The 25,206-nt window shown below is 49.3% G+C and overlaps 1 protein-coding gene across 7 annotated transcripts in view; it reads right to left on the minus strand.

The window, feature by feature from the left end:
- Window positions 1-25,206, minus strand: part of DLGAP4 (DLG associated protein 4) — a 157,561-nt gene that overhangs the window by 1,865 nt on the left and 130,490 nt on the right. For 6 of the 7 annotated variants that reach the window (XM_058679637.1, XM_058679639.1, XM_004585782.3 and 3 more), the window contains 3 exons: window positions 21,239-21,603; window positions 18,896-18,984; window positions 17,957-18,369 (listed from right to left, as the gene is read on the minus strand). In XM_058679637.1, coding sequence (XP_058535620.1) covers window positions 17,957-18,369; window positions 18,896-18,984; window positions 21,239-21,603 — 867 coding nt within the window. The other variant, XM_058679642.1, reaches the window with a different exon arrangement.

Here is a 25,206-nt window from a genome sequence, read left to right on the forward strand (position 1 = left end):
GGACAGTTTATAGCACTGAACTTAGATCCAGATTTGTAAAAAAGGTAGAAGCAGAAGTTAAAGATCTTCCCAGTAGCATAGAGGCTACAGTCCTTGCCTTGAACGTGCTGGGATCCCATATGGGCACTGGCAGCCCTGCTTCCCCATCCAGCTCCCTGCGTGTGGCCTGGGAAAGCAGTGGAGGACACCCCAAAGCCTTGGGACCCTGCACCCATGTGGGAGACCTGGAAGCTCCAGGCTCCTGGCTTTGGGCCAGTTCATCTGCAGCCATTGAGACTACTTGGGGAGTGAATCAGCAGGCAGAATATCTTTTCTGTCTCTCCTCCTCTCTATTGCTCATGTTCCAATAAAAATGAATAAATCTTTTTTCAAAATATCAGTGATAGCCACAAGTCTTTACAGAAAAGTTACTGAAGCAATCAGACTTTGGGAAGCTAAGATCACAATGAGGAAGGAAATGGCCCTTAGGTGAGGCTGCTGCTCTGTACTATCTCAGAGCACCCCACAGTTTATAAGCAGCACAAGCCTGAGTGGCTGAGTGTAACTTAGGGGAACTTCACAGGGAGAAAACCTGAACTCAGAGGTACCTGGAAGAGGCAGCACTCAAATGATGGAAGGTACATTCAGCTGAGCCAAGCCCCTGGCAGCCGCCCCTGTGAGGGGCACAGAGCAGGAGGGCTGTGGAGGGGGTTGTGAGCGTGGTGCACTGCACACGCTGCGGGATGAAGTAGAGCCAGGAACAGAGGGGCTGGCGCCATGACCCAAGTCAGAATGAGCCTGATTCCATCTGGACTAAGTTGACCTGGTCTTATTCTAATTTTCTCTTAGTATAATTTTCTGAACATTTAAGTCTCAAATTGTCTCTAGTGTTTTCGTATGGTCTCTAACATTGAAACAAATTAACCAGGCACATCAGGAGATTTTGCCAAATGCACACCAAAGAAAGAAAACCGGAGAGCACTACAGGGAAGCAAGGAACTAGACACCCAGCCAGAGGGATGACACCTGAAAACTACAGTAACAAATTAAGAAAAACTAGGTGGCTTTAGATTAGAATCCCCCCAGACTCTATGGAACTGTACTATAAAATTCAAAGTCAAAATTGAAAAAGAAAATCTCAGACTGAAGCCTAAAAGAAAACATAAAAGAAAGAGGGCCCAGTGTGGTAGCCTAGTGGCTAAAGTCCTTGCCTTGAACGTGCCGGGATCCCATATGGGCGTCGGTTCTAATCCCAGCAGCCCCACTTAACATCCAGCTCCCTGCTTGTGGCCTGGGAAAGCAGTGGAGGACGGCCTAAAGCCTTAGGACCCTGCACCCGCGTGGGAGACTCGGAAGAAGCTCCTGGCTTCGGGTCGTTTCAGCTTTGGCTAATGTGGTCGCTTGGGGAGTGAACCATTGGACGGAAGTGAACCATTGCAGTTATGGGACGTGGACCTTTCCTCTCTCCTTCCCCCTCTCTGTATATCTGACTTTACAATAAAAATAAATCTTAAAAAATAAATGGGAGAAGCAAGTGAAAGACATGGCACTTGAGTAGTGAGAAGCAGCTGGAGCAGATGTGAGCAAACAATGGCCAAGACCCAGTGAGTCCTGTGAACACTGAGTGGAAAGGATGCAAAGTCACACCTGGCTGGGCATTAGAGTAAAACTTCTCATAAAAACCAAACACATGGTGCCTAAGTGACCTTCTGTAATGGTCTAACTACTGAGGCTTTGTTCTTCTCTCTGTAACTGGAATGATTTTAACTTCTTACAGTTACAGTGACTATGAGATAACATATCTGTAACCCTCATTCCCCCACCATTTTTCTTTCATGATTATCTAACATCACATCTGAACACATGTTATAATAAAGTCTTAGACATATTGAGATTAATATAACTAGGCTGTTGGTCGAGCAATCTTGAGCGTATGTACATGTGTACATTTGTATACAGAGGAAGATAATAAGACAGTGTGAGACAGACGGAGTACACCTTGAAAGCAGAGGGAAAAGACAAAGTTGCATTCAGAGCAGTGGGAAGACCGATGGCCTGTCAACACAAGGGCCTAGTCAGGGAGCAGTAAGATCAGCACCAGCCTAGAATTTGTCTTACAAAAATAACACTTTATGAATTAAACGAAAATACACTTAATACAGCAATCAAATAATACTATGAAAATTAGAAGGAAAGTGATCACAGCACAAGACATAGTAAGGAATGAGAAAATAACAACAGGGTAAAAACATGGATAATGATATGTTGATTATATATTGATGTATAACAACTTAGGGCACTTAAAATACCTATAGGAGCATCTCAAAGCTTATGGAAAACATGTACTAACTTTTGGCTCTCCATCTGAAACACATACAGAAGTAACTGCAGTTATGGGACGTGGACCTTTGAAAGGCAGAATGAGAGAAGGCATGCTTTCCCCTATTAGTGCTCCACATTATCTTTTACTTACATTTTTTGTTCACTTATCCAGGCTCCCACTTACACATATGTGCATGCCTAGATCAGAACAGCAGGGGCTGTGCTGTGGTGTAGCTGGCTAAGCCTCCACCTGCACCATGGGCATTCCATTTGTGCACTGGTTCCAATCCCATCTGTTTCACATTGTATCCAGCTCCCTGCTGGATATAGGCAAAACAGTGGTGGCCAGCCCAACTCCTTGGCCCCTGCACCCACATGGGAAACCCAGAAAAAACTTCCTGCTCCTGGCTTCTGATTGGCTGTTTTGTCTACTGTGGTCATTTGGAGAATGAACCAGCAGATGGAAGAAATAAATCTTTTTAAAGTAACACAAAACGAAACATACCAAAGTAGCAACAGAAGAAAACTAAAGGAATTAGGGGGATGAAAGTGTTCTAAGGTCACTTGTAGTGATCTGCAAAGTGGCAGCAGCACCAGTTTAGCCTTTACAAAGTCAAGGGAAACAGGTTATAGTCTCTAGAGTAACTACTAAAAGGATCAAGTCACACGAGAAAATAGAAATATCTGATTAAAGCAAAAAGCAAACGAGAAAAATGAACATTTTATCACATTTTAAAATGAACAAAAATCATGTGCCCATCTAAATACAGTACCGAATCCATTCTCCTAGCTCAACTATGCAAAAAGTCTCCAGTCGACATCACACCCAGTTGCACGGTGCTGAAAGATGCTGGGCTTGTTGCAGCACTACTCACAACATCCAAGTTCTGCAGTCAACCCAAGTGCTTTCTGTTGGCTGAACAAACTGTGGCATAGTTTTACAACATGTGTTAGTCAGGCATAAAAAGAGGGAACTCCCACCCTTTGAAGCTGGATAAAAATTAGAAGACATGTAGAGGGAAACGGGCCAGGTGCAGGAAAAAGTGCTGTACATTCTCTCATATGTAGAAATCGGGAAAGAAAAGTTGCTCTGAATGTAGATAACTGGCAGGAGTGGCATGAGGGCAGGGGCTGGATCAGGTGCAGGAGTGCAGTCACCCAGAAGTTCTAGCGCCCCACAGCACAGTGGGGTGGCTGCATGTCACAGCAACCTCCTGCATGCTCAGAGAGGAGCTGGAATCCTGCATCACAAGCAGCAAGGAGGAACTGAGTGCCAGGACTTCCTCAGGACAGTGAGTGTGCGCTGGGATAGCACACTGTGCACTCTAAATATGTACAATTGTAGAGGTTAATAAAAATGTGTAAAGCCCTTGAAGAATGTTTAAAAAAATCTCAAGAGTACAGCAAGGTTTCCAGGTATAAAATCAACAGAAGAGGCAACAGAAAGATGGAGGTCAATTTCCCTCAAATCCATCGGTAGATTTAATATAATTCCTATCAAAATCTCAGTACAAAAATCATTTTAAAAATTTGAAAGGCAGAGTGACATCAAGATCTTGCATCGACTGGTTTACTTCCCAGATGGCGAGCACAGCCAGGGCTGGGCCAGGCTGACGCCAGGCAACTGGAGCTCCATCCGGGCCTCAGCAGGCGCTGGGTCTAAAGCACAGTGGCCAGCACCTGAACCAGCTCTCCAAGATGGGATTCAAATCATGCCCAGCAGCAGCCCGTCCTGTGGCGCCTCAGCTGCAGGCCCTGGAAAGCCGATTCTAAAATTTACAGGATGGAGTCCAGAACATGAGGCAGAGTCATGATGGGAAACGTCCTTCCACAATGATCAAGATTCATGAAGCAGTTCTAACAATGTAGACAACATCGTTGTGGCCCAGGAAAATATTAACGGAACAAAAAAGAAAGCTCAGACTAACAGATATAGGAAACGATGTCTATTAAAACTAAACTGAGTATCAGTAGGATAAACTTTATCCAGTAAGAATGAATGATAGAAATTCTTCACAGAAAAATTCCACAGGATCAAAGACTTAAATGTGAAAGATTAAACTTAAGAACTTTTAAAAAAAATATATTTATTTTTATTGGAAAGGCAGATATACAGAGAGGAGGAGAGAGAGGGGAAGATTTTCCATCTGATGGTTCACTCCCCAAGCGGCCGCAACAGCCAGAGCTGTGCTGATCCAAAGCCAGGAGCCTCTGCCGGGTCTCCCACACGGGTACAGGGTCCCAAGGCTTTGGGCTGTCCTCTGCTGCTTTCTTATTCCACAAACAGGGAGCTGGATATTAAGTGGGGCTGCCGGGTTTAGAACCAGTGTCCATATGGGATCCAGGTGCGTTCAAGGCGAGCACTTTAGCCGCTAGGCCACAGCGCCAGGTAAACTTGCTAACTGGAGGAAAACAGATTGCTTCCAAGTTTGTCTAAAAGCTACGAAGGGGTTGCTGGTGCTGAGGGAAAGCAGCACCAACATGTGTGACACCGGTGACTCCTGGTTCCAGTCTGCTCTGACTGCCCTGCTGAGGCGCCTGGGGAAGCAGCGCATGATGCCCCGACTGCTTGGGCCCCTGTCACCATGTGGGAGACTCGGGTGAAGCCTTCGCTTGTCCTAGCCCTGTCTCCTATGGCCTTCCAGGGAGTGAACAAGCAGACAGACCATCTCTCTTTTACTGATACTCTTTCAGATGAATAAATCTCTAAAAGTATTTAAAAAAAAAATAAAAGATACCATTAAAGGAAAAGTAAGACAAGTCACAGATTCCATATTTATAACATGCTTACAACAGAAGTTCCAGAATCCAGACACAGAGACCTAACCTATTAGTCAATAAGAAAGACAACGTATTGGAACTATCAGTGAAAGACCTAACAGGGAGGAAAGGAGGGAAGTATAGTTGTTTTCTTAAAATCATATTTATGAAATATATGAAATCTGTTCCCTTTAAATTAGCAAAATGGAAAAAAACTAACAGGCATTTCACAGATAAGGAAACATGTGGCTAATATGAAAAAAGATGCTTAATTATGATGAAATAAAAAATTGCAACCACAGTTTCACATCTATAGACTGGTGTCAGATACAAAACACCGAACACTTTCACATACTGCTAAACAGAAGAAAATGAGTCTTCAGAAAAGTCACAGAACATTCCTTTTAGAAAAAAAAAGTGTAGGTTTCAAAATATTTTTGTACCAAAATAAACTTTTAATTCCATTTCCCCACAAACTTCTGGAACATTCTTATATAACTTGGTGCAGCCACCCTGGAGAACACATGGGTGTATCCCACAAATCTAAGATGTGCCTCATGCCCAGAGCTCAGAAACTTTCTGTATGAGGACGCAAGGAGGTGTGCGAAACCCAGCAGTGCCCGGCTGGCATTCTACCCACTGGCCTAGGATTGAACTAATTCTCCCCTAAGATCGAGAAGACGACACATGAGGACGCTTGCCCTTACCCCTTCCATTCTACATGACAAAAGAGCCAAGGCTCCTACGCAAAAACTAAATAGAGGAATGCAGATTGGAAAGAACAGAAGACTCTGTACTCTCAGATGTGATTCAAACATAAAAAAATGTCCAGGTACAAGAAGTTCAGTAAAGGGTGCAGGATACAAGATCAGTATACAGACACCAACTATATTTCTATAGCAATGAACAGTTTGAAAATGAGATTAAGAAAATAATTCCATTCTAATAGCATCAAAGGGAGTAAAATTTGAATCAATTTAACAGTTTAAAAGTTTTACGCCAACAGTTGCAAAATATCATAGAAAAATTTCAGATGCTAAACAAACATATTCCATGTTCATGCACTAGAACATTTACTATCATTAAGTGGCACTACTTCCCACACTGACAGTTTTACATAAACCATATCAAAATCAAATCCCAGATGCCTCTTTGCAGCAGTTGAAAAGATATGGGATATGAGCCGTTTGTTTTTCTTACTCAGGTTTTGTAATTTGATGGAATGTTTTTATCACAATTTAATAAATGTTTGCTTTATTTAATAAAAAAAAATTAATAATCTGAAAGACAAAGAGACAGGAACACAGATCTTGCACAAATGCCCACAATGGTCAGGGTGGAGCCAGAAACTCAATCCAGGTCCCCTGCCCCCTGGTGGTTACCTGAGCCATTTCCTGCAGCCTCCAAGTGCTGAGCAAAAGTGCTGAAATGAAAACTGGAGCTGGGACTTGAATCCTAACACTCCAATGTGGGTGTGGGCATCCCAAGCAGTGGCTTATTCACTGTGCCAACACCCTCTCCTGACAGACAAATCTTAAAACTCATGGGCCCAGTGCAGTAGCCTAGCACCTAAAGTCCTCGCTTTGCACATACCAGGATCCCATATGGGTGCCAGGTCTAATTCCTGAAGCCCCGCTTCCCATCCAGCTCCCTGCTTGAGGCCTGGGAAAGCAGTCAAGGACAGCCCAAGGACTTGGGACCCTGCACCCATGTGGGAGACCCGGAAGAAGCTTCTGGCTCCTGGCTTTGGATTGGTGTAGCTCCAGCTGTTGCAGCCATTTGGGGAGTGAATCAATGGACGGAAGATCTTCCTATTCTTCTCTTGGGGAGGAAACCAGCTGACGGCAGATCTTTCTGTCTCTCCTTCTCTGTAACTTTGACTTCCCAATAACAAATCTTCTAAAAAAAAGTTTCTGTTGTTTGGAAACATAGTAAAGATTCACAGTTTATGTTTTGTTTTGTTTTTTAAAGGCAGATTTACAGCAACGAGGAACAGAGAAAGCAAGCCTCCATCCACTGGATCATTCCCCAAATGGCCATAATGGCCAAGGTTGAGCCGATCTGAAGCCAGGAGCCTGGAGCTTCTTCCAGGTCTCCCATGCAGGTGCAGGGTCCCAAGGCCTTGGACCGTCCTCAACTGCTTTCCCAGGCCACAAGCAGGGAGCTGGATGGGAAAAAGCAGCTGGAACTTGAACTGGCACAGGATATGGGATATGAGCATTGTAAGCAGCAGCAGATTAACAACCCCAGCATCTTCCATTTTTAAAATTCATATTAAATAGCAACTCTATTTAGTGGAAGTAAAACCACAATCATTTCTTACATATGGTATGGTTTTTCTAGGAAAAAATATCCTGTAACAGAGAGTGAGGCACAGCATACAGACACATATCAGGCCAGTTACACTGGGACCTTGCGCCAGCGCGAGGACCGTGTCCGGTGCACACTCCACGAGGCATGCCTAGGCTCCTGAAAACAAGTCATCGACCACTGCCCTCGAGCTTCCTAGACCCCCGTGCGGCAGACAGAGACAGCTGAATGCTTAACTGCTGCTCAAGGAGGCAGCAGCACAAGTGAGACATGCGGCCTGCTTGCTCCCCGTCACCTGGGATCCAGCAGCCACTCTGAGTGAGGAGACCTTGTATGTGGAAACCAATCGCACCATACTAGTCAGACATTCCTGAAGTTGGGCAAAATCAACAATATTTTCAAACCACTCCCCCAAACATGTCATTCTCTCTTTTTTAATGTTATCTGTGGCCAAACCTAGTTCCAATGACTACAGCCTCAAATACTTGTAAAAGGTCAGAGTGGTACAGGAGTGGTACAGGAATGTGTCAATTCAAAAGGCAGAAGAAAAGAGACCTCAGAAAATAGAACAAGGCAGGCTCTGTGGGGCAATGGGAGACCCCACTGTGTGGGATGCCCACATCCCTTACTGGAGTTCAAGACCCAGCTTCCTGCTGATGTGCCGTGGAAGGCAGCAGATGACGGTCCAAGTACCCGAGACCTTGCTGCCTATGCGGGAGACCCAGATGGGACTCCGGGCTCCTACTCGGCCTGGCTTGGCCCCAGGTATTGCTGGATTTGGGAAATGAACCAAAAGATAAAAGATCTTCATCCCTCTGCTCTTCAGGCAAGTAAGTTACAAAAAACAGAGGCAGAATGTATACCACAGAATAAAAATCATTTTAAGAGCAAGTGTTGTGGCACAGTGGTAGAACCATGTCTTGTACACAGGCATCCCAGCTGAGTGTTCCAGTGGCTCTATGTCCAGTCCAACCCCTTGCACATGTACCTGGGGAAGCAGCAAAAGATGGGCTCAAGTACCTCGGAGACCCAGATAAAGCTCCCGGCTCCTGGCTTCAGCCAAGTCCAGCCCTGGCTGTTGTAGCCACTTGGAGAACAAACTAATGGATGAAAAATCTCTGTTCTCCTATCTATAACTATCTTTCAAATAAATTCTAAAACTTATAATCATATTGTAAAGGGCTACACCATCTGTTTCTGAAATAAATAGACTGGATAAAACCTAAATCCCAGGGCCTGGTGCAACAGCCTAGTGGCTAAATCCTTGCCTTGCATCTGCTGGAATCCCATATGGGGCCAATTCATATCCCGGCTGATCCACTTGCTTTCCAGCTCCCTGCTTGTGGCCCAGGAAAGCAGTAGAGGATGGTCCAAGCCTTGGGACCTTGCACCAATGTGGGAGACCCAGCTGAGGCTTCTGGCTCCTGGCTTTGATCAGCTCAGCTCCAACCATTGTGGCCACTTGAAGAGTGAAACAGAGGATGGAAGATCTTTCTCTCCTTCTCTGTAAATTTGCCTTTCTAATAAAAAAAAAAAATCTTAAAAAACCCAGTGAACACTGACTTGATTAACAAAGGACAGTACACAAGGTTGAAAGTAAAAGAATGGTAAGGAGAGCTGCTACAGGTGAAAACTGAGGCAAGTGATGAATATGCCTTCTGAAAAAACAACTTAGATCGCTACATATTCACTAGGAACATTACAGACTTACATGATCCACCAAACCTATCTTCCTTGTACAGGAAGTCAGATTTGACATTTTAAGGGGAAATAGACAAACACACTCTTCTAGGATGTGGTGTGATGGACATACTCTCTAAATATGACCTCATTACACTGAAAAGAAAGTGAGGCCCTCAGCTCTTGGGGCCTGGCGTGGTCCTCCCCACTGTGGTCCTCCCCCCATGGCCTTTCCCTTCTCTTCCATGCTGTCCTGGGCCACTGCTTCAGATCTGCTCCCCGAACCTGCTCATTTGAGGCCACTGTCTCTTGGACAGGGCCTCCACCTGCCCGTCCCACTTCTTTACCATAAGGCATTTCCCCTCCTCTAGCAAGGTCATCTCAACACATACTTGCTGTATCATCCCATTATTAGAAATCCAGCCCTGCTCTACTGCCCAGCAAAGTTCACTGATGCAGTGAGTACCTGACAAGGTAGATTCCCTCCTGTTCTCTCCCACTCGTCCAGTCAGGCCGCCCAGCCCATCAGCAGCTGTCCACACAGCTGATCTCCTTGCTATGAGTGCTTTATCCTTATCTGACCTCCTGGCATGCCTGTTCCACACAAGGACCCGTGTCTCATGCCATCTTTAGATTGCATTGCCCCTCTACTCCTCTACTCCCTGGGAGTCTCCTCATGCTCAGCCCTCTTGCTTGACAAAGCCCTAGGATCACCTTCCAGCTGGACCTGTCCTCAAACTCCTACACAGCCACCTGCCAGCTTGTCTTCTCTACCCCAAAGTCCAATAATGAATGTCAAGTTTGATTGTTCAAAGCTGAACTTCTGCTATCCAGGCCTCCTGCAATCTTCCTCTTTAGTGGCAACTCCAAACCACGCCGACTCCTTTCACTCTTACCTCACTCCCAGTCTTGGGAAGCTCTGGTCTAAATGTGATTCCTCCCTCCAGCCTGCATGTCCCCACTTTCCTCTCACCCACAGACGTTCGCCCTCCTGACTTCCACCCGTGCACCCTTGGTCCAGCCGCATTAGAACACAGCAACCAGATCAACCTTTAGTGTAACAGATGTCAAATTGCAGCACATACAGCTCTGCATTAAATGTTCTGCCTAGAGCGAAAGTCAGCTCTTCCTTGTGGCCTCTACTTCATCAATCCCTCGTCCTCCAGGCTCACGGCTACAGCCCACTGGCTGCTCTCCCTTGGCCATGAACATGCCAAGCATCTGCCTGCCACACTTCTTGTTCAGCTGCTCCCTTTCAGGCAGGCTCTTCTCCCACATCTCTGCTCAGTTCTTACAGCTCCCTCCCTCTGGTTTTTGCTTCAAGGTCACCTTCTGCTTCAAGGGAAGCTACCCTTGACCACCCTCTGCCCAGGCAAAGCTCACTGTCCTGCTCCAGGCTTCCCTTGACTGGCACCTGGTGCCACCTGCTGTGCTCACCTACCTCCTAGGATCCATGAGATCCCAAGTCCCAGCAGAGCCAGGACTCTTTTTGCTCCTAAAACTGTGCAGCACGTGGTGCTCCTCATATGGGCAAGACTGAGGAAGGAGGCCCAATGCGGTAGCCTAGTGGCTAAGGTCCTTGCCTTGCACATGCCAGAATCTCATATGGGTGCCGGATCATATCCTGGCTGCTCCTCTTTCCATCCAGCTCCCTGTTTGTGGCCTGAGAAAGCAATTGAGGATAGGCCAAGACCTTGGGACCCTGCAACCGTGTGGGAGATGTGGAAGAAGCTCCTGGTTCCTGGTTTTGGATCAGCTCAGCTCTGGCCATTATGGCCACTTGGGGAGTGAACTGCAGGATGGAAGATCTTCCTCTCTCTCTCCCCTCTCTGTCCAACTTTCCAGTTTAAAAAAAAAAAAAAAAAAAGACTGAGGAATGGATGTGACCCATCTTCCCCTTCATTGTGAGCTTTCTGCCATGCAACAAGAACAGACACATATGGAATTGGTATTATTAGCAAATAATGTAAGGTTTATGCCATAAACACAAAGGAACCAAAGAGGGAGGGGCTTACCCAGGCAAACTTCCCAAGGTGAATGAAGATGGTCACTTCTCTGACAATTGTCCCACCCTAGAAAATGAGCACTCTCAAGACACCCCAAAATCCACCAACAGCATACATACTTCCTTCATGAGGCCTCACTGCTATGACCTGATTCCCACAAGCTCCAAACTCGCTCCATTCAGCACTTCCCCGCAGCAGGTGAAGCAAGCTTTGCAGGGGTGACTGACGGTGCGATGCGTTAAGGTCTGCGACCAGGATGACCATCACAGACTTCATATCTTTCGCTGCTGCTATAATCAGCCTTGGCGCCAATCTCTGAACTACAACACAAGGTGCAGACAAGTGCGCCTACAGCTGTTTTTTTTTTTAAAGGAGGAGAGAAAGAGAGGAAGATCTTCCGTCCGATGATTCACTCCCGAAGTGGCCACAACGGCTGGAGCCTCTTCCGGGTCTCCCAGGCTGGTGCAGGGTCCCAAGGCTTTGGACCGTCCTTGACTGTTTTCCTAGGCCACAAGCAGGGGGCTGGATGGGAAGTGGGGGCCACCAGGATTAGAACCGGCGCCCATATGGGATCTTGGCACATGTGAGATGAGGCCTTTAGCTGCTAGGCTACCATGCCAGGCCCTCTTACAGCTCTTCTAAACCATGTGTCTGCATTTTCCCTAACTCCAGCTCATCTGGTGCCATTTCTTTGTTAATTGGTACAAGGTTCATGGCTATAAATCACTGACCCAGCCCTGCATGTCTTTTTCCTGCAAGTGCATCCTTAAGTTTCTGAAGTCAGAATTCACCTGCAAGCAAAGGGCAACTGACTGGCACCTACACCTAGCTACCAGGTCTCCATGGCTCTGGGCATCTCTGTCCTGCACCAAGCCTCAGCCCTGCCAGGGGTAGACATATACTGCAAGCTGCATGTTCTGTCTGGCAGCAGCAAAGATCTTCAACAACCTGGCTGTGTCTGTGACTTGCTCACCACTGTGAGGGTGTCCGAAAGTGCCACCTGCGTAAGATGACCTTACTGGTGGATGTTAATGATGGCTGACATCCTACAGGCCCCAGCACTCCCAGCAAACAAAGCAGCCCTAAGCTGGAACAAGTTGGATGGCACCAGGAGATGCGCCCACACACTTCCTGTCCGGGCACTCCCCCCAGGAGCTCCCTGCCCTTCTCCTGGAGAGCCGGGAAGACTCAGCTAGGAGGAGAACTGGTTTTGGCCTGCTTTATTCTCAGCACTCACACAGTAGACTTGCAGCTCAGACAACCTGGCCTGCTTGCCAGTGAGCTGTGGGCTCTGCCCCTTGGGAGAGTCTCAGAGGTGCCCAGGCTTTGCACAGCACAGCTCCTCAAAAAGACGTTGTTATGCATCCTGCCTCGTGCTCTACAGAGGGGGCTGGGTCTGTGGTCTGTGTGGGCAAGTTTCCTCTCGCCATGCAAGAGAGGAGGACTGTGTAGAGAAGGGCCTTGGCACCCCCACACTATGCTCATGAGATGGAGCATGGTAAGCAGGAAAAGTTGGCAGGCTGCTGGCCAAGGTCATTGCTTTTCATGGCAAATGCAATTATATGACAGGAATATCTTTATGGTTAAAAAAAAAAGCAGTTACATAAGATTTGGGGGGACACAATATCCATATACAAGATTAAACATTTCTACTAGCACTAATTAAAATATGCAAATATTAAAAGTGATCCCTGGGCCCAGATATAGCATAGTGGTTAAAGTCCTTGCCTTGAATGCGCCAGGATCCCAAATGGACGCTGGTTCTAATCCTGGCTGCCCTGCTTCCCATGCAGCTCCCCGTTTATAGCCTGGGAAAGCAATTGAGGACAGCCCAAAGTTTTGGGACCCTGCACCCATGTGGGAGACCAAGAAGAAACTCTTGGTTTCGGATCGGCTCAACTCCAGCCATTGTGGCTGCTTGGGGAGTGAACCATTAAACGGAAAATCTTCCTCTCTCCTCCTCTCTGTATATCTGACTTTGCAATAAAAATACATAAATCTTTGAAAAAAAAGTGATCCCCTTTACAAAACAAAAACTGGCACAAAGTATTAAGATTAAGCCTAATGAAAACATGGAAGTGGAGTAGTTGGGACCCCAACTGGTGTTCTTTTGGGATGCCAGTGCTGCAGGCTAATGGCTTAACCTGCTGCACCACACCCCATGAGTTCCAGTTGCTGAAAACCTAGAGTTCAGGTTCAATAGCAGGAGTTAGGATTTGGTTGTCAAGAAATGTCATATTGAAGGGGTGCACTCTGGCAGGAAAGAAACACCAACTTACTCAAGGCATGGCATCTTCATCTTAATAGCAGAATTAAGTCTGACAGAGTGCCAGGCTCACTGAGTCATCCCTTTGGTGAAGGTTCCAGGAGCCTGGCCCCAGCTCACTCTGAAGAGCAGCACTGTTTAATATGACAGTCACCAGCACTCCTGGTGCGAGGGCACTGTGCTGTGGCCTGCCTGAACCGAGACGAGGTGCAAGGAAGACAAATGTACTTGGAATTTGACAGGTTTGGTTTGAAAAGAAATATCAAATATCTACATTTTCAAATATTTAATACATATTGAAATGCTGCTCTGGATGGACAGATGTGCTGGTGTAAGTAAATTATTTCTGGGTTAAGTAAATTAGGCATATCACCTTCACCTCCATTCCTTCCTTGGAGGAAGGGAGAGAGCAAGAGCTCCCATTCTTTGGTCCACTCCCTGAATGCCAGCAATGCCTGGGACCAGGCCATGTCAAGGTCAGGGGTCAGGGACACTGAACAGGTTTCCCACATGACTGATGGGGCTCAACTACTTGAGTAATCATCACTGCCCCAAGTTTGCACTGGCAGCTAGCTGGACTCTGGAGTGAGAGCCAGACATCAGATTTCCTCACTCTGACGTGGGATGCGCTAAACACCTGTTGCTCACTGACTGTACCAGGCCTGTGGGGTGCTCAGTCTGTGGGGAAACTACTCTCTGCTCACACTCCCTGAGCTCAGCCCCATCCCAGGTGCCCTGAACTGAAGCAAAGGCAGCAGCAGGTGCTGTGGACAACGGAGCATCTGCATGTGCCATGCCTTGCCCTACTTCTGCAGTGTCAGCAACAAGACCGTGCCCCCAGATAAACTGCAACGTTCTCTTCTACAGATTCGCTGTCAGAGTTCTCAGGGAACACTGCGGAACAGACACCAGTGCCCCAACGCTCCAGCAGGGACCCAAGTGCCCATCAGTACATGAGTGGATAAACACAAGGTGGCATCTATGCAAAGACTGCCATGCAGCCATAAAAATTAAGTTCTGGTATATGCTCCGTGGATGAACTTTGAAAAACTTATGACAAATACGAGAAGATATGGATATAGTAACACTTCCCTTGATGAAGTATGCAGACTACCCAAACTTAGAGACCTGAGATCAGGAATTGCAGTGACAGGACAGATAGGGTGGTGACAAGTTACTGCTTAGTAGGTACAGTTGACATTTGCAATGATGAAAGGTTTGGGAAACAGAATTACGAGCACCCAGGGCTCAAACAGACACTCCAATACGGGACTTAATTTGCTGTGTCAACACCAATCACTATTGTTACTTCTGAAAATTGCACCAGCATTCCATATGGGCACCAGTTCGTACTTCAGCTACTCCACTTCCCATCCAGTCCCGTTTTGTGGCCTGGAAAAGCAGAAGATGGCTCAAAACCTTGGGACCTTGTGCTCAGGTGGGAGACCTGAAGAAGCTCCTGGCATCTAGCTTGGGATTGGCGCAGCTCTGGTCATTACAGCCACTTTGGGTATAAACCAGGGACAGAAGATCCTTCTGTCTCTCCTTCTCTCTCTAAATATGACTTTCCAATAAATAAATAAGCTTTAACACAGCAACTAGAAAACAAGCAAATAAAGTCTGCTCAATTAAAAAAAAAAAAGATGAAGCACCAGTGTGCAATATTGCTGTGGGTTTAGGTCCTGGCTATTCCACTTCTGATTAAGTTCTCTGATAATGCCTCTGGGTAAGTAGTGGAAGATGGCCAAGTCTCTGAGCCCCTCCACCCACATGGGAGACCTAGAAGATGGTCCTGGCTTTGGACCAGCCCAGCTCAGCCCACTGTAGCCACTTGAGAAGTGCACCAGCAAATGGAAGACCTCACTCTCTGTTTCAATAAATAAGCAAATCTTTAAAAAACTTGCACATAAAATGTTTATTGCAGTCCTCGCCTTGCATGCGCTAGGATCCCTTATGGACGCCGGTTCTAATCCCAGCAGCCCTGCTTCCCATATACCTCCCTTCTTGTGACCTAGGAAGGTGGTCGAGGATGGCCCAAAGCCTTGGGACTCTGCACCCGTGTGGGAGACCTGGAAGAGGCTCCAAGATCCTGGCTTTGGATTGGCACAGCTCTGGGCATTGCAGCCGCTTGAGAGTGAATCATCGGATGGAAGATCTTTCTGTCTCTGCTTCTTCCTGTATATCTGACTTTCAAATAAAAAATGTTTTTAAAAATGTTTATAGTAGCATTATTTGTACAAACTTAAAAATGGAAATGAACCCAAATCAACAGATGAATGCATAAGTTAAATGTTATCTGTTGACAAGGAGTTAAATGTCAACATATGCTGCAACATTGAGGGGCTTTGAAAACGTGTTTTGGGAAAGGCAGACACTCCATTTAGATGGCGTGTCCAGAACAGGTTTCCTTACAGAGAATGCATGAGTGGCTGGCTGCCTAGGGCTGAGGGGAAGGGCTGTTCTGAAGGGTCGGAGGTCGAAATGCTCCGCAATTAGATGGATGGTTGACAGCCCTGTGAATGTACTGGATGCCACTTCTAAGTGGTGGGTTCTATGGCTATGCAAATGAGCTCAATAAAACTGTCTTACAGTAAAAGGAAAAAAAACTTATGAAAAGAAAAGGAAAACCTCTCAGAAAGTGTAACAAGAAGATACAGACACAGGCAAGAAAAGACAAAAGACAGAAATCAAGCCAGCAGGTCAGGAATCTAGCTGATAGACATTTCAAAGAAAAAAAAAATGAAGAAAATGAATTATTGCAAAAAACTGATATGAGACTAGTTATTACAAATGAAGGCTTAAGTAGTCTCCAGAGAAATATTTTCAAACACAAGCATTCCATGGTCACATGACTGAGAAACTTCACAGGAAACAGTGAAGATGCTGAAACTTCCAGGGCTAACACAGACAGGGGACTGAACCAGAATGGCATCCAGCTTCCTGCAGTAATGGGAGCTCAGCACAGTGGTGCTTTTCAGACCCTGAGGGAAACTAACTACAATTTTATACTGTGTTGTTTATGTTACAGTCATACAAACACATATATAACTTATACTTAATTATTCCTAATTGTTTCCAGCCAAACAATGTGAAACAGTATAAACTGTCTCTACAAATGATGTGCTCCAGTACTCCGAGGACCCCAAATCCAGGAGGCAGATGGCCATGCGGCCTAAAAAGCTAGATGGCCACCACAGGAATGAAAGGGAAGGCGTGGTCCAGCAGCAAGCCAGCAGGTCCAAGAGCAACCTGGCCAGACCTGAGAGTGCAGAAGGGACTTGAGAAAAACACGCAACCTGGAGATTGTCTGGTTAAATTTGTACAATTGGAAAAGAACACTGATGAGGGCTGGTAGATTAAGTAGAAAAATGCCGATTTCACAAATGGCAAATATAAAGTTAGGCAACCATTCATTTTAGAAAAAAAAGTATGTAAAAAGAAAATAGATGAAGTGCTATAGTAATACTTACATACTCAAATAGTCAATAGAAGCACTGGTTGTTATTTAAGCACAACTTGTGATGTAGTATGGAGAAGGTGGGCATGCGAGAGAATCAATGAGAATTCCAGAAAGGAAATGAAAAGCACAGTCCAGAATGAAACATGAAGGCAGGTGCCAGTGCATACTAGCTACTCAGAGCTGATGGGGCACTGCTGCAGGGCAGGGGTGGGACTCTCAGAGCCTTCAGTGTTCTCTGATCCTTGCCTTGGTTGTCTTTTAAATTTGTTTTTGTCAGGTTATTGGGCACACGCCTCACGGCAGCTGCTGACATGAAAGCTGGGAAGCAGCCTAGGGGACAGTGAGGCAGTGACTCTGCCAGGTCCTCTGAGCCATCAAAGGGCTCTGTGCGTGGGGCCCACCCCATCGGGGGTCAGGCCCCCTTGGGTCTTCCTGAATCTTCTGTAGGGGAGAATTAACTGGCAACTCCAACTCTGGCTGCACAGGTCAGTTAGGGTACCAACCTGGAATTTTCTGGGAAGCCCACCTCCAAGCCTGCCACTCTCCCCAACCACCTGTGTGTCTGGCTCCCTACGTAGTTCTAGCTCTTTCATGGGACTTTCTGCCAATAGGCATGGCATAGACAGAAACTAGATGAAAACACAGATGACTTGTGTCTCACTCATAGGCCATTCCACCCACTTCATGGTCCAGTTAGATGCCCAGGGCTGACCACACAGCAGTACTCAGAAGCTGCTGGAGGAAGATGATGGTACCAGCTCTGCACACCTAGCTCTCTGTCAGGCCCTTGGCATGCAGTGCCACATGCAGTCTTCACAATGGGCTTTTCAGAGGACTACTGTCTACAGACCAGGAAGGTCCAGCTCAGGGAAACTTGACTGAGGTCATTTCATCGGTAAGGGATAACCTGGGATTCAAACCCAAGTGTGGCTGGCTGGTGCAGCCTGTACAAGCAGCTGCTGTTGCCACTAATCCTTTCTGGAAAGAGGTTTGGCTACATAGCTGCACAAATGCACAAAAGGAGGACTCCCAGAACCTGGTGAATTTACTAGACTGGCCCAAGAAGGGAGCCCCTGAGACATTCCTCTCAGTAGCTCAGAGCCTGGATGCAGACAGAGAACTAGCTGCGTTCCCCTCGACCCCTCACCCAGGGGCCCACCTTGCAGCACCCACCTTCTTCAGAGAGGTTGTTCTCTTTGGTCTCCTTGTCCATCTGGCAGCACCAACCTTCCAGGCGCTCTGTTTCTGCCTGAAGCAGCTTCAAGAACCAGTAGCCATCCCGGCGGCAGGCCCCTGGCTGAGCTGGCTCTGCTGGCGAGCTGGAGGAGGTCTCCAGCCAGGGGTCTGGTGGGGGCAGCGAGGACGCCTCCAGGGCAGGGTCGCTGTTGTCTCCATAGGAGAGGTTGCGCTTGATCTGGGCAATCTTGGGGGCCTGCCGGGGGCCAGCATCAATACTGATGGAGTTGGGGTGCGGGGTACAGTCCGGGAGGCTCTTCTCTGATGACTTACAGCTCGAGTCATTGGCATCCTGGGTGTCCGAGTCAGTGTCCCGTCGGGAGGACATACTGTGAGAGGGGGCGCTGCTTCTGTGGGGGAGGATGCATGGGTTGGGGACAGGAAGGAACGAGTCAGCAGGAGGACCAGAGGCTGGAGGCCACCCCAGCCCGGACACACGGGAGACAGAGAAACGGATGCATCATCTGCTCCCCATGCGCCTGAAGCGGGTCCCACAGCCCCATCTCATTCTCAGCTCAGCCCTTGCCCCGTCCCACCCACACCCACACGCACACACACACACAAGGACAAGGTCATAAGGTTGCCTGTTTACTGCAGTGGGGCCAGGAAGACCACCAACATCAGGGTAGCTGGGGCCTCAGCCCAGCCCAGTCCAGCCCTGGCCCCGCGGCTGACTGGTCTCACAGAGCAAGTGCTCACTTGTTCTCCCGCCTACCCCCCACCCAGCCTCCCAAGCCTGGGCCACCGCCCACACCTCAAACCCAGCTTAGGGATTAGAAATCCAGCAAGAAAGGAGAAGTGGGTTAAAGGAGAGGAGAGGTGAGAGCAGAGGGAGGAAGGGGGAAGGAGAAGCAGTGGCCACCTCTTCCGACTTACCGCCAGTCGTCCTCTACCTGAACCCCGATGGACTGGAATTTGGTAGCGGGACTGGGCTCCTCTTTTGGCACTGGCTGAATGCAGTCAACCTTATTGGAGGACAACGACAGCAACGGCACAGAGACAAAGACAAAAATAAAAAACAAACACACACTTGCTGCTGAAATTCACATTAGTGGAACGACGCAAAAGGACGTGTGGACAGACAGACACGAGGCATGCGGACACTACACGTGGGCCTGAGGCCGCAGCAGGTTAAGCCGGGCACTGCTCATTCGCGCGAGGAGGCGGGAGGTGGGTGGGGATGACTGGCTTTCCCTACTCGGAGGAGGGTGCCATCACATCGATCGCTTTGTGTCCGTTGTCCTCCGAGAGGTGGGAACCGTTCCTTCTAGTTCTCTCCTTTACATACATCAGAGGGAAGAAAAAAAAGGACGACGAAAGAGAAAGAAAACACACACACACAAAGCCACAGCCGTTATCTGGTGTAGTGGAAGCTGGGGGCTGTCTTAAGGCAAAGACCACTCCCCAACCCTGAGGCTGAAGCCTGGAAGGGCAGGCTAGAGGTGCTCAGACCAAGGGCAAAATGTGGCAGCAGTTCTGGAGAGCAGCTTGTAAAGCAAGAGCCAGCCGAGTCCCCGGACACTGGGGAGGCCCTCATGGGGCCTAGTGCCATGGCTGACACTCCCTCCACACACCTGTGAAGAGGACACAGCGACAGGGATGCTCTGGGCTTGTGCTGCTTTTCTGGGACAAAGAGGCTGGCTGTGGAGTGGGCAGACCAGCCTTTCCTTCATGGCTCAAGAAGGAAAAACAACCCACAACTGACCCTGGGCTCAAGGCACTGAGGAGCAAGATGACACCTCGAAAACTGGGGGTGGGGGGTCACTCCAGCCTCCGGGCCTCGCCAACAGAGGTAAGGGCCTGACTTGCAGTGCCACTGCACCCCCAAGAACATGTAGAACAGGGAGGTGATCCAAGGGCAGAGACGCCTAGATGGGCTCACTCCTCAGTGTTGTTTACCAGTGAAAGGCACCAGGGTGCTCCTAACTGTTTCTCACACCTTCCAGGGAGGCAGGGGCATTGGGCCAATGAAGGCCAGGGTTACCCAAGGATGTGGGCATCATCAGAGACCAGGCTCCTCGCTGTGGACCTGTAGAGCTCGTCTGGCTCTACAGGGTCCTCTGAGAAGAACACAGGAATCTCCTCTGCCACAGAAATGTGGAACTGAAGCCCGGTGCTGCCTCTCAGGGGAAACAAATCCAGGCAAGTGGGAGAATGTCGCAGGGAGCTGCTCACTCAGTCCCCGCCCTCTCTGCATCTCAGGTTCCTTCTGCACTCCAGCTTTGTCACCAGCTTGGCTGGGGAAATGGAGATCTCTGCCAGGCTGAGCCACAAAGTACACCACCTTGATGTACCCCCTGGGTTTGGGGAGCTCTGTCTGCCTCCACCCCTCCCCCACTCCTCAAGCATGCTCCCCTTTAGCCTGAAGGTCCAGCCAAGACAGGAGAGTCCTCTGTTTAGACTTAGTACAACTTGTGAACATTCCCAGGTAGGAGCCAAATTTCCCCAGCTCAACTGGAAGACAACAGAGCACCATGTGGCATGCATGTAGGTGGTTCCACAAGGCAGTGGGTGGGGAGTGGGGAGCTCGTAACCACTGTGCTGTGAGCTATGGCTGCACAGTGAGTTTAGTTTTTGGAAGGGCCTGCTGGCTTTGGCCACTTGGTCCTGGGGAACCACCTGCCTGGATCCTTTCCAGGGATGGAGACCCTGGGATTGGTATCACAAGGGCCTGGAGCCTCAAGCCCCACCTACCTGTCTCCATGGCCAGAGAAGGCTCTGGGTAAAATTCCCCATGAGCAACCCCTGTGGTTCAAGGTCCCTGGGTCCGCAGCCCATGGGCCATCTGCATTTACACTCCACGCTGCTCCCACTGCCAAGCAGGGCTATGGCTGCCACACCTGTGCTAACCTTGGATTAGCAAACTGTTAGGCCCGTCCCACCTCCCATGGCTGGCTGGTAAGACAGAGAGGAGAGTGAACAGACAGACAGTGGACAGGCAAACAGTGGACAGATGGCTGGCTGAGTGTAACTACATTCACTGGGACAACCCGCTGGAGGTCAGGAACACGATGCCAAGGCTGCAGGCTGCAGCACAGGGCGAGGGTAACACGAGGAAGATGTGGTAGAATTTGGTTCAGCCACTTGAGGCTGATCCCCCCAAAATAGACAGACAAACCACCTTTTCCCAGGAGACCTAGTGGGCCTCACCAGATGTAATTACACGCAGGCAGGTGCACGGAGTGGACTGAGGACACAGAGTGCAAAAGGAGCCCCTACTTGTATTCCTATCGATGACAGTTTCCGTTTGGGGATGGCCTCAGGGTGGGCCTCAGAACTGGTTAGCGTCCCTTGTTCACCACTCTTCAGAGCTGCATGTTTTAGGGGTGGCTCTGGGACCTCAGGGGCTGAGGTGACTCCACCCCGCGTCACGCTGGGTGGTCGAGTACTGCTGTCCAGGCTGTCCGAGGAATTGCTCAGGCCCGACTGGCTTGTCACCTCACTTTTGTGGTCCTGGCTGTCCAGATACGTGTCCTGGGCGGACTCGGTGCTGCTCTGGACTGTGACGGAGATGAAGGGCTTTGATGTGGTACGTGGAGGGACGGGTGGCGGGGTCTTCTTATACGCCACTAGGCATGATGAACCTGCACACAGGTGACAGAAGGGCAAAAGCAGGTGAGAAACTGAAGCCACCAACCCTGTGTAGCCTCTGCTGAGGCTGAGGTCCTGCCTACCCCAGCCCTGGCTCTGGCCCCTGCCCTGCCTCAGTGAGGCGGTCCTGCCCACCCCAGCCCTGGCTCTGGCCCCTGCCCTGCCTCAGTGAGGCGGTCCTGCCCACCCCAGCCCTGGCTCTGGCCCCTGCCCTGCCTCAGGCCCCTGCCCTGCCTCAGTGAGGATTTCCAGAGCAGGAGGAGGAGGGGGAGACACAGAAACGAGCAAGTCATACACACAGTCTCTGCCATCCTCGCCAGAGGCCAGGTTTGCTGGAGTATGCCAGCACTAACCAAGGATGCCCACCACCTGATGGGCAAAGGTGTTCCCAGCCAGAACATGGACTACATAGCAAGGTGTAGCAAAGGTAGACAGCTAAGACATGGCTAACTTTGCCTTCCTCAAGGTCACTGAGAGGCCTACTGCTCCCCCTACCCTTTTCCTTCCCCATCCCTTTGTCTCCAGTGCTCAGACACCCCAGCCAGCTATCCTGCACCTGTTATCTGCCATTCCCATCTACCTACTCCTCCTCCTGGGAAACAAGGGAAATGTAAATTAGACAGGTAAAGGTGCCAGCTGACTCCACTCTACAGCTCTCCAAGATGTGACCATTGAGGAGTAAAAGGATTCCTTTGTATTCTTTTGCTACAACTGCATGTAAATTCAGTTACCTAAAAATTTCATTTACAAAACTTGCTCATCTGTTAATTCCACAGACATCCAGGAGAGCCAGGAGCTTGCATTTGTAGATGAACAGCTGTGCATGGACTGCCGCAAAGGAGCAGCCCGTGGAGCTGGCACCAGGACTAAGTGCTCGGCAGTTCTGAGTCAGGAGCACGCATCCATTCACTGCGCTCAGGATGCCCCCATGCTGCTCAAGCTTGAGGAACCTTGGCGAGGCTCATCAGGCTCAAGTGTCCGATGAGTAGCCTAGAAGGGCAGTGCCAGGCAGTACAATCACACCCTGGTCCACAAGAGAGGCAACAGGAGCAGGCTGTTCAACAAGGACCCCTACAACTACCACCGGTCAGGAGGGACGGGCCAGCTCAGAGAGGACGAGCTGCTGACAACCAAGAGCCGAGGCACTGACTAAGTTTTGCTTAGCAGCTCTGAGGCTTTGCAACATAAGCTTCAGAGTGAGGTAGGAATCACGATTGTATCTGCTGTACAGACGGGCCTGTGAAGCTCATATAGTTTAGGAAATCTTCCCAGTTGCCTGTGGTAACATCATGTGCTCAACTGCACCACCCACTTCACTGTGCTTCTCCCCACTCTGCTGGGGCTGCAGGTGCTCCTCAGAGGGCCTTGCTGATGACATGGGCCTGGGGCCCAGATCTCACTGCTGGCTAGGAAGACATGGAATGGAAGGCAGAGGCCTGACCTCCAGGCCCTGGCTGTGCTGCAAACAAGCTCCTGCTTGCCCTGGGAACTTGTCAGTATCCTCGGTGGTGTTTCTAACCAGTCACATGGTTTTCAACAAGAGACCTTTTCCCACCCCTTGTCCCTCAAGGATTGGTATGGGGCCTCCCATCACTATGATGGAGGGAGAGAATCTAGCTCTGAATTCCTTTTATCCACTTGCCTGAAATTCTATACTACCCAAGTGTCACTCCTTTGATGTCCGGGGACAGCATGAACCAGGCAATCCTGAATTCAAATCCCAGCTGTGCAGCCCCTGGCTCCTTGTAAAAAGGGAGTGATCACAGAGGCTACATCTCAGAAGCTAAGGGACGTGGGGCTGGCACTCAGTGAGCTGGTGGCACTTTCCCTCGGGACTAGATGCTTAGAGAAGTGCTGAAGCCCAAGGCCACCAACCCCCTGGAAGATGACACCTGGCCTGTGGAGAGTTCAGGAATGCATCTGTTTGGTCTAAAGGTTCCAAGGGCAGGTTTTCAGTGGGCTCTTTCACCCTAGATCAGAACGGGAAGCTGCCCCCACTTGGCTTAAGGAGGTAGTAGTGAGGTGAAGGAGCCAGAATGGGGCTTGAGCTGCTAAGGCTGTGGGAGCCCAGGCCAGGCCCTTGCTCTGTCTGCAGGATGGAGCTGACCCAGCTATTAAGTTGGTGTGCACAAATTTTACTGAGACCTGGTAGGGAAGAGGAACAATTCTCTGGAAAGCCAGAGGGGCTGCCCTGACAGAGTCCTCCTAAAGCACACAGAAGGCCTGAGCCCTGGCACAGGCAGCACCGGATCACAGGAAAAGTAGCTAATGAGAGGCCAGGCCAGCTGTGCTAAGAGGAAAGGGAGCTTATCTGTGGCTCTCTCGTGTCTCCAGGGGCGCAGGTTACAGCCAGATAAGCAGTGTGACTAGCTGGGAGGATCTGGGGGCCTAGGGGCCCTCTGGGGGGGCAGGGGGTAGAAGCTAGGCCTTATACAGGAAGTTCTTACTTCCTGAGTGTGAATGCAGGCCTTAAGGTCAGCACCTCATTTCAGCCACGCCTTGCACCCTGTGACTTTTACATCCCTGCGGTTCTTTCTGCCTCAGCTCCTCACTTTCTAACACCACCTCCTCCAAGAGGCCTCCCTGAGGTTCTCCTCTCTTCCCACCACCCAGAAATCTCCATCCAAACACCATCCCATCTGTGCTCAGCACCTTCGAGGGCCGAAGCAGCCGGGGGAGCTCTGTCTGTCCTATTACTGGCATGGCAGTCTCTCAATCAATGTTTCTTGAACGAGAAAATGAACCCCATTATAGCAACCAAATAACGTTAGGTGTTAAAAACCACGGAGGAAGACTCCCAACATTTAGTGCACAGGTTCCAGGCAGCCTCCCCAACACAAAGCCCCCTTCTGCTTGGTCTCTGTCCTCCCATTTCTTCAGCCCCAGCCCTCCACCCCCACAGCACTCCTTCCAACACAGACACCAGACACACCAGCCCTTCATGCAGCAGGCACTTGCACGCACAGGCACCATGACTTCTCCTCCCAGCCCAAGCACAGCCACCCCTCTCCTCTCCCTACACGTCCACCAGAGCACGTAGCACTGCAGTGCCATCCATAAGGTATGTGATTGAGTCCAGTGATTCAACTTCAGGAGGAGTGCACCAGATACCCATGGTGGACCCAGCCCTGCCCTCTCCAGGATGTGAATTACAACCACCAATTTACAGGGCATGAAGGTACAATCTGTCCACTCAGGGGTGTAGACTGGCTGGGCAAGTAGGGGCTGAGTGAGCATGGACAATGTGACTGCCTCCTGCAGTTGGTTCTTATGTATCTCAGGGATCCCAAGCACAGGCAGCATTTATAAGCCACCTGTGCCTATGGCCTGCTTGCCTGCCTCTGAGACAAGCAGGCAGGTGCCGGGTGCGAAAGTGCAGGCAGGAGCCAGATGTGTGACACAGCCTCTGTGCAGCCTGCTCCCTGGCCCCAGAGGACCAGCCCAGCTTGTCCTCCCTGTCCCTCAGAGCTCAGACCCTGGCTTCTCCCAAACAGTTCTTCTTGCTCACTGCTTCAATATTCTTTCCGTGAGGGGCCAGCATTGTGCGCCTTCCATGCTGGCGTCCCATGAGTCTCCCTATGAGAGCATTTCCCAAC

The sequence above is a fragment of the Ochotona princeps genome, chromosome 22 (genome assembly GCF_030435755.1).
Source record: "Ochotona princeps isolate mOchPri1 chromosome 22, mOchPri1.hap1, whole genome shotgun sequence".
NCBI classification, from domain to species: Eukaryota; Metazoa; Chordata; class Mammalia; order Lagomorpha; family Ochotonidae; genus Ochotona; species Ochotona princeps.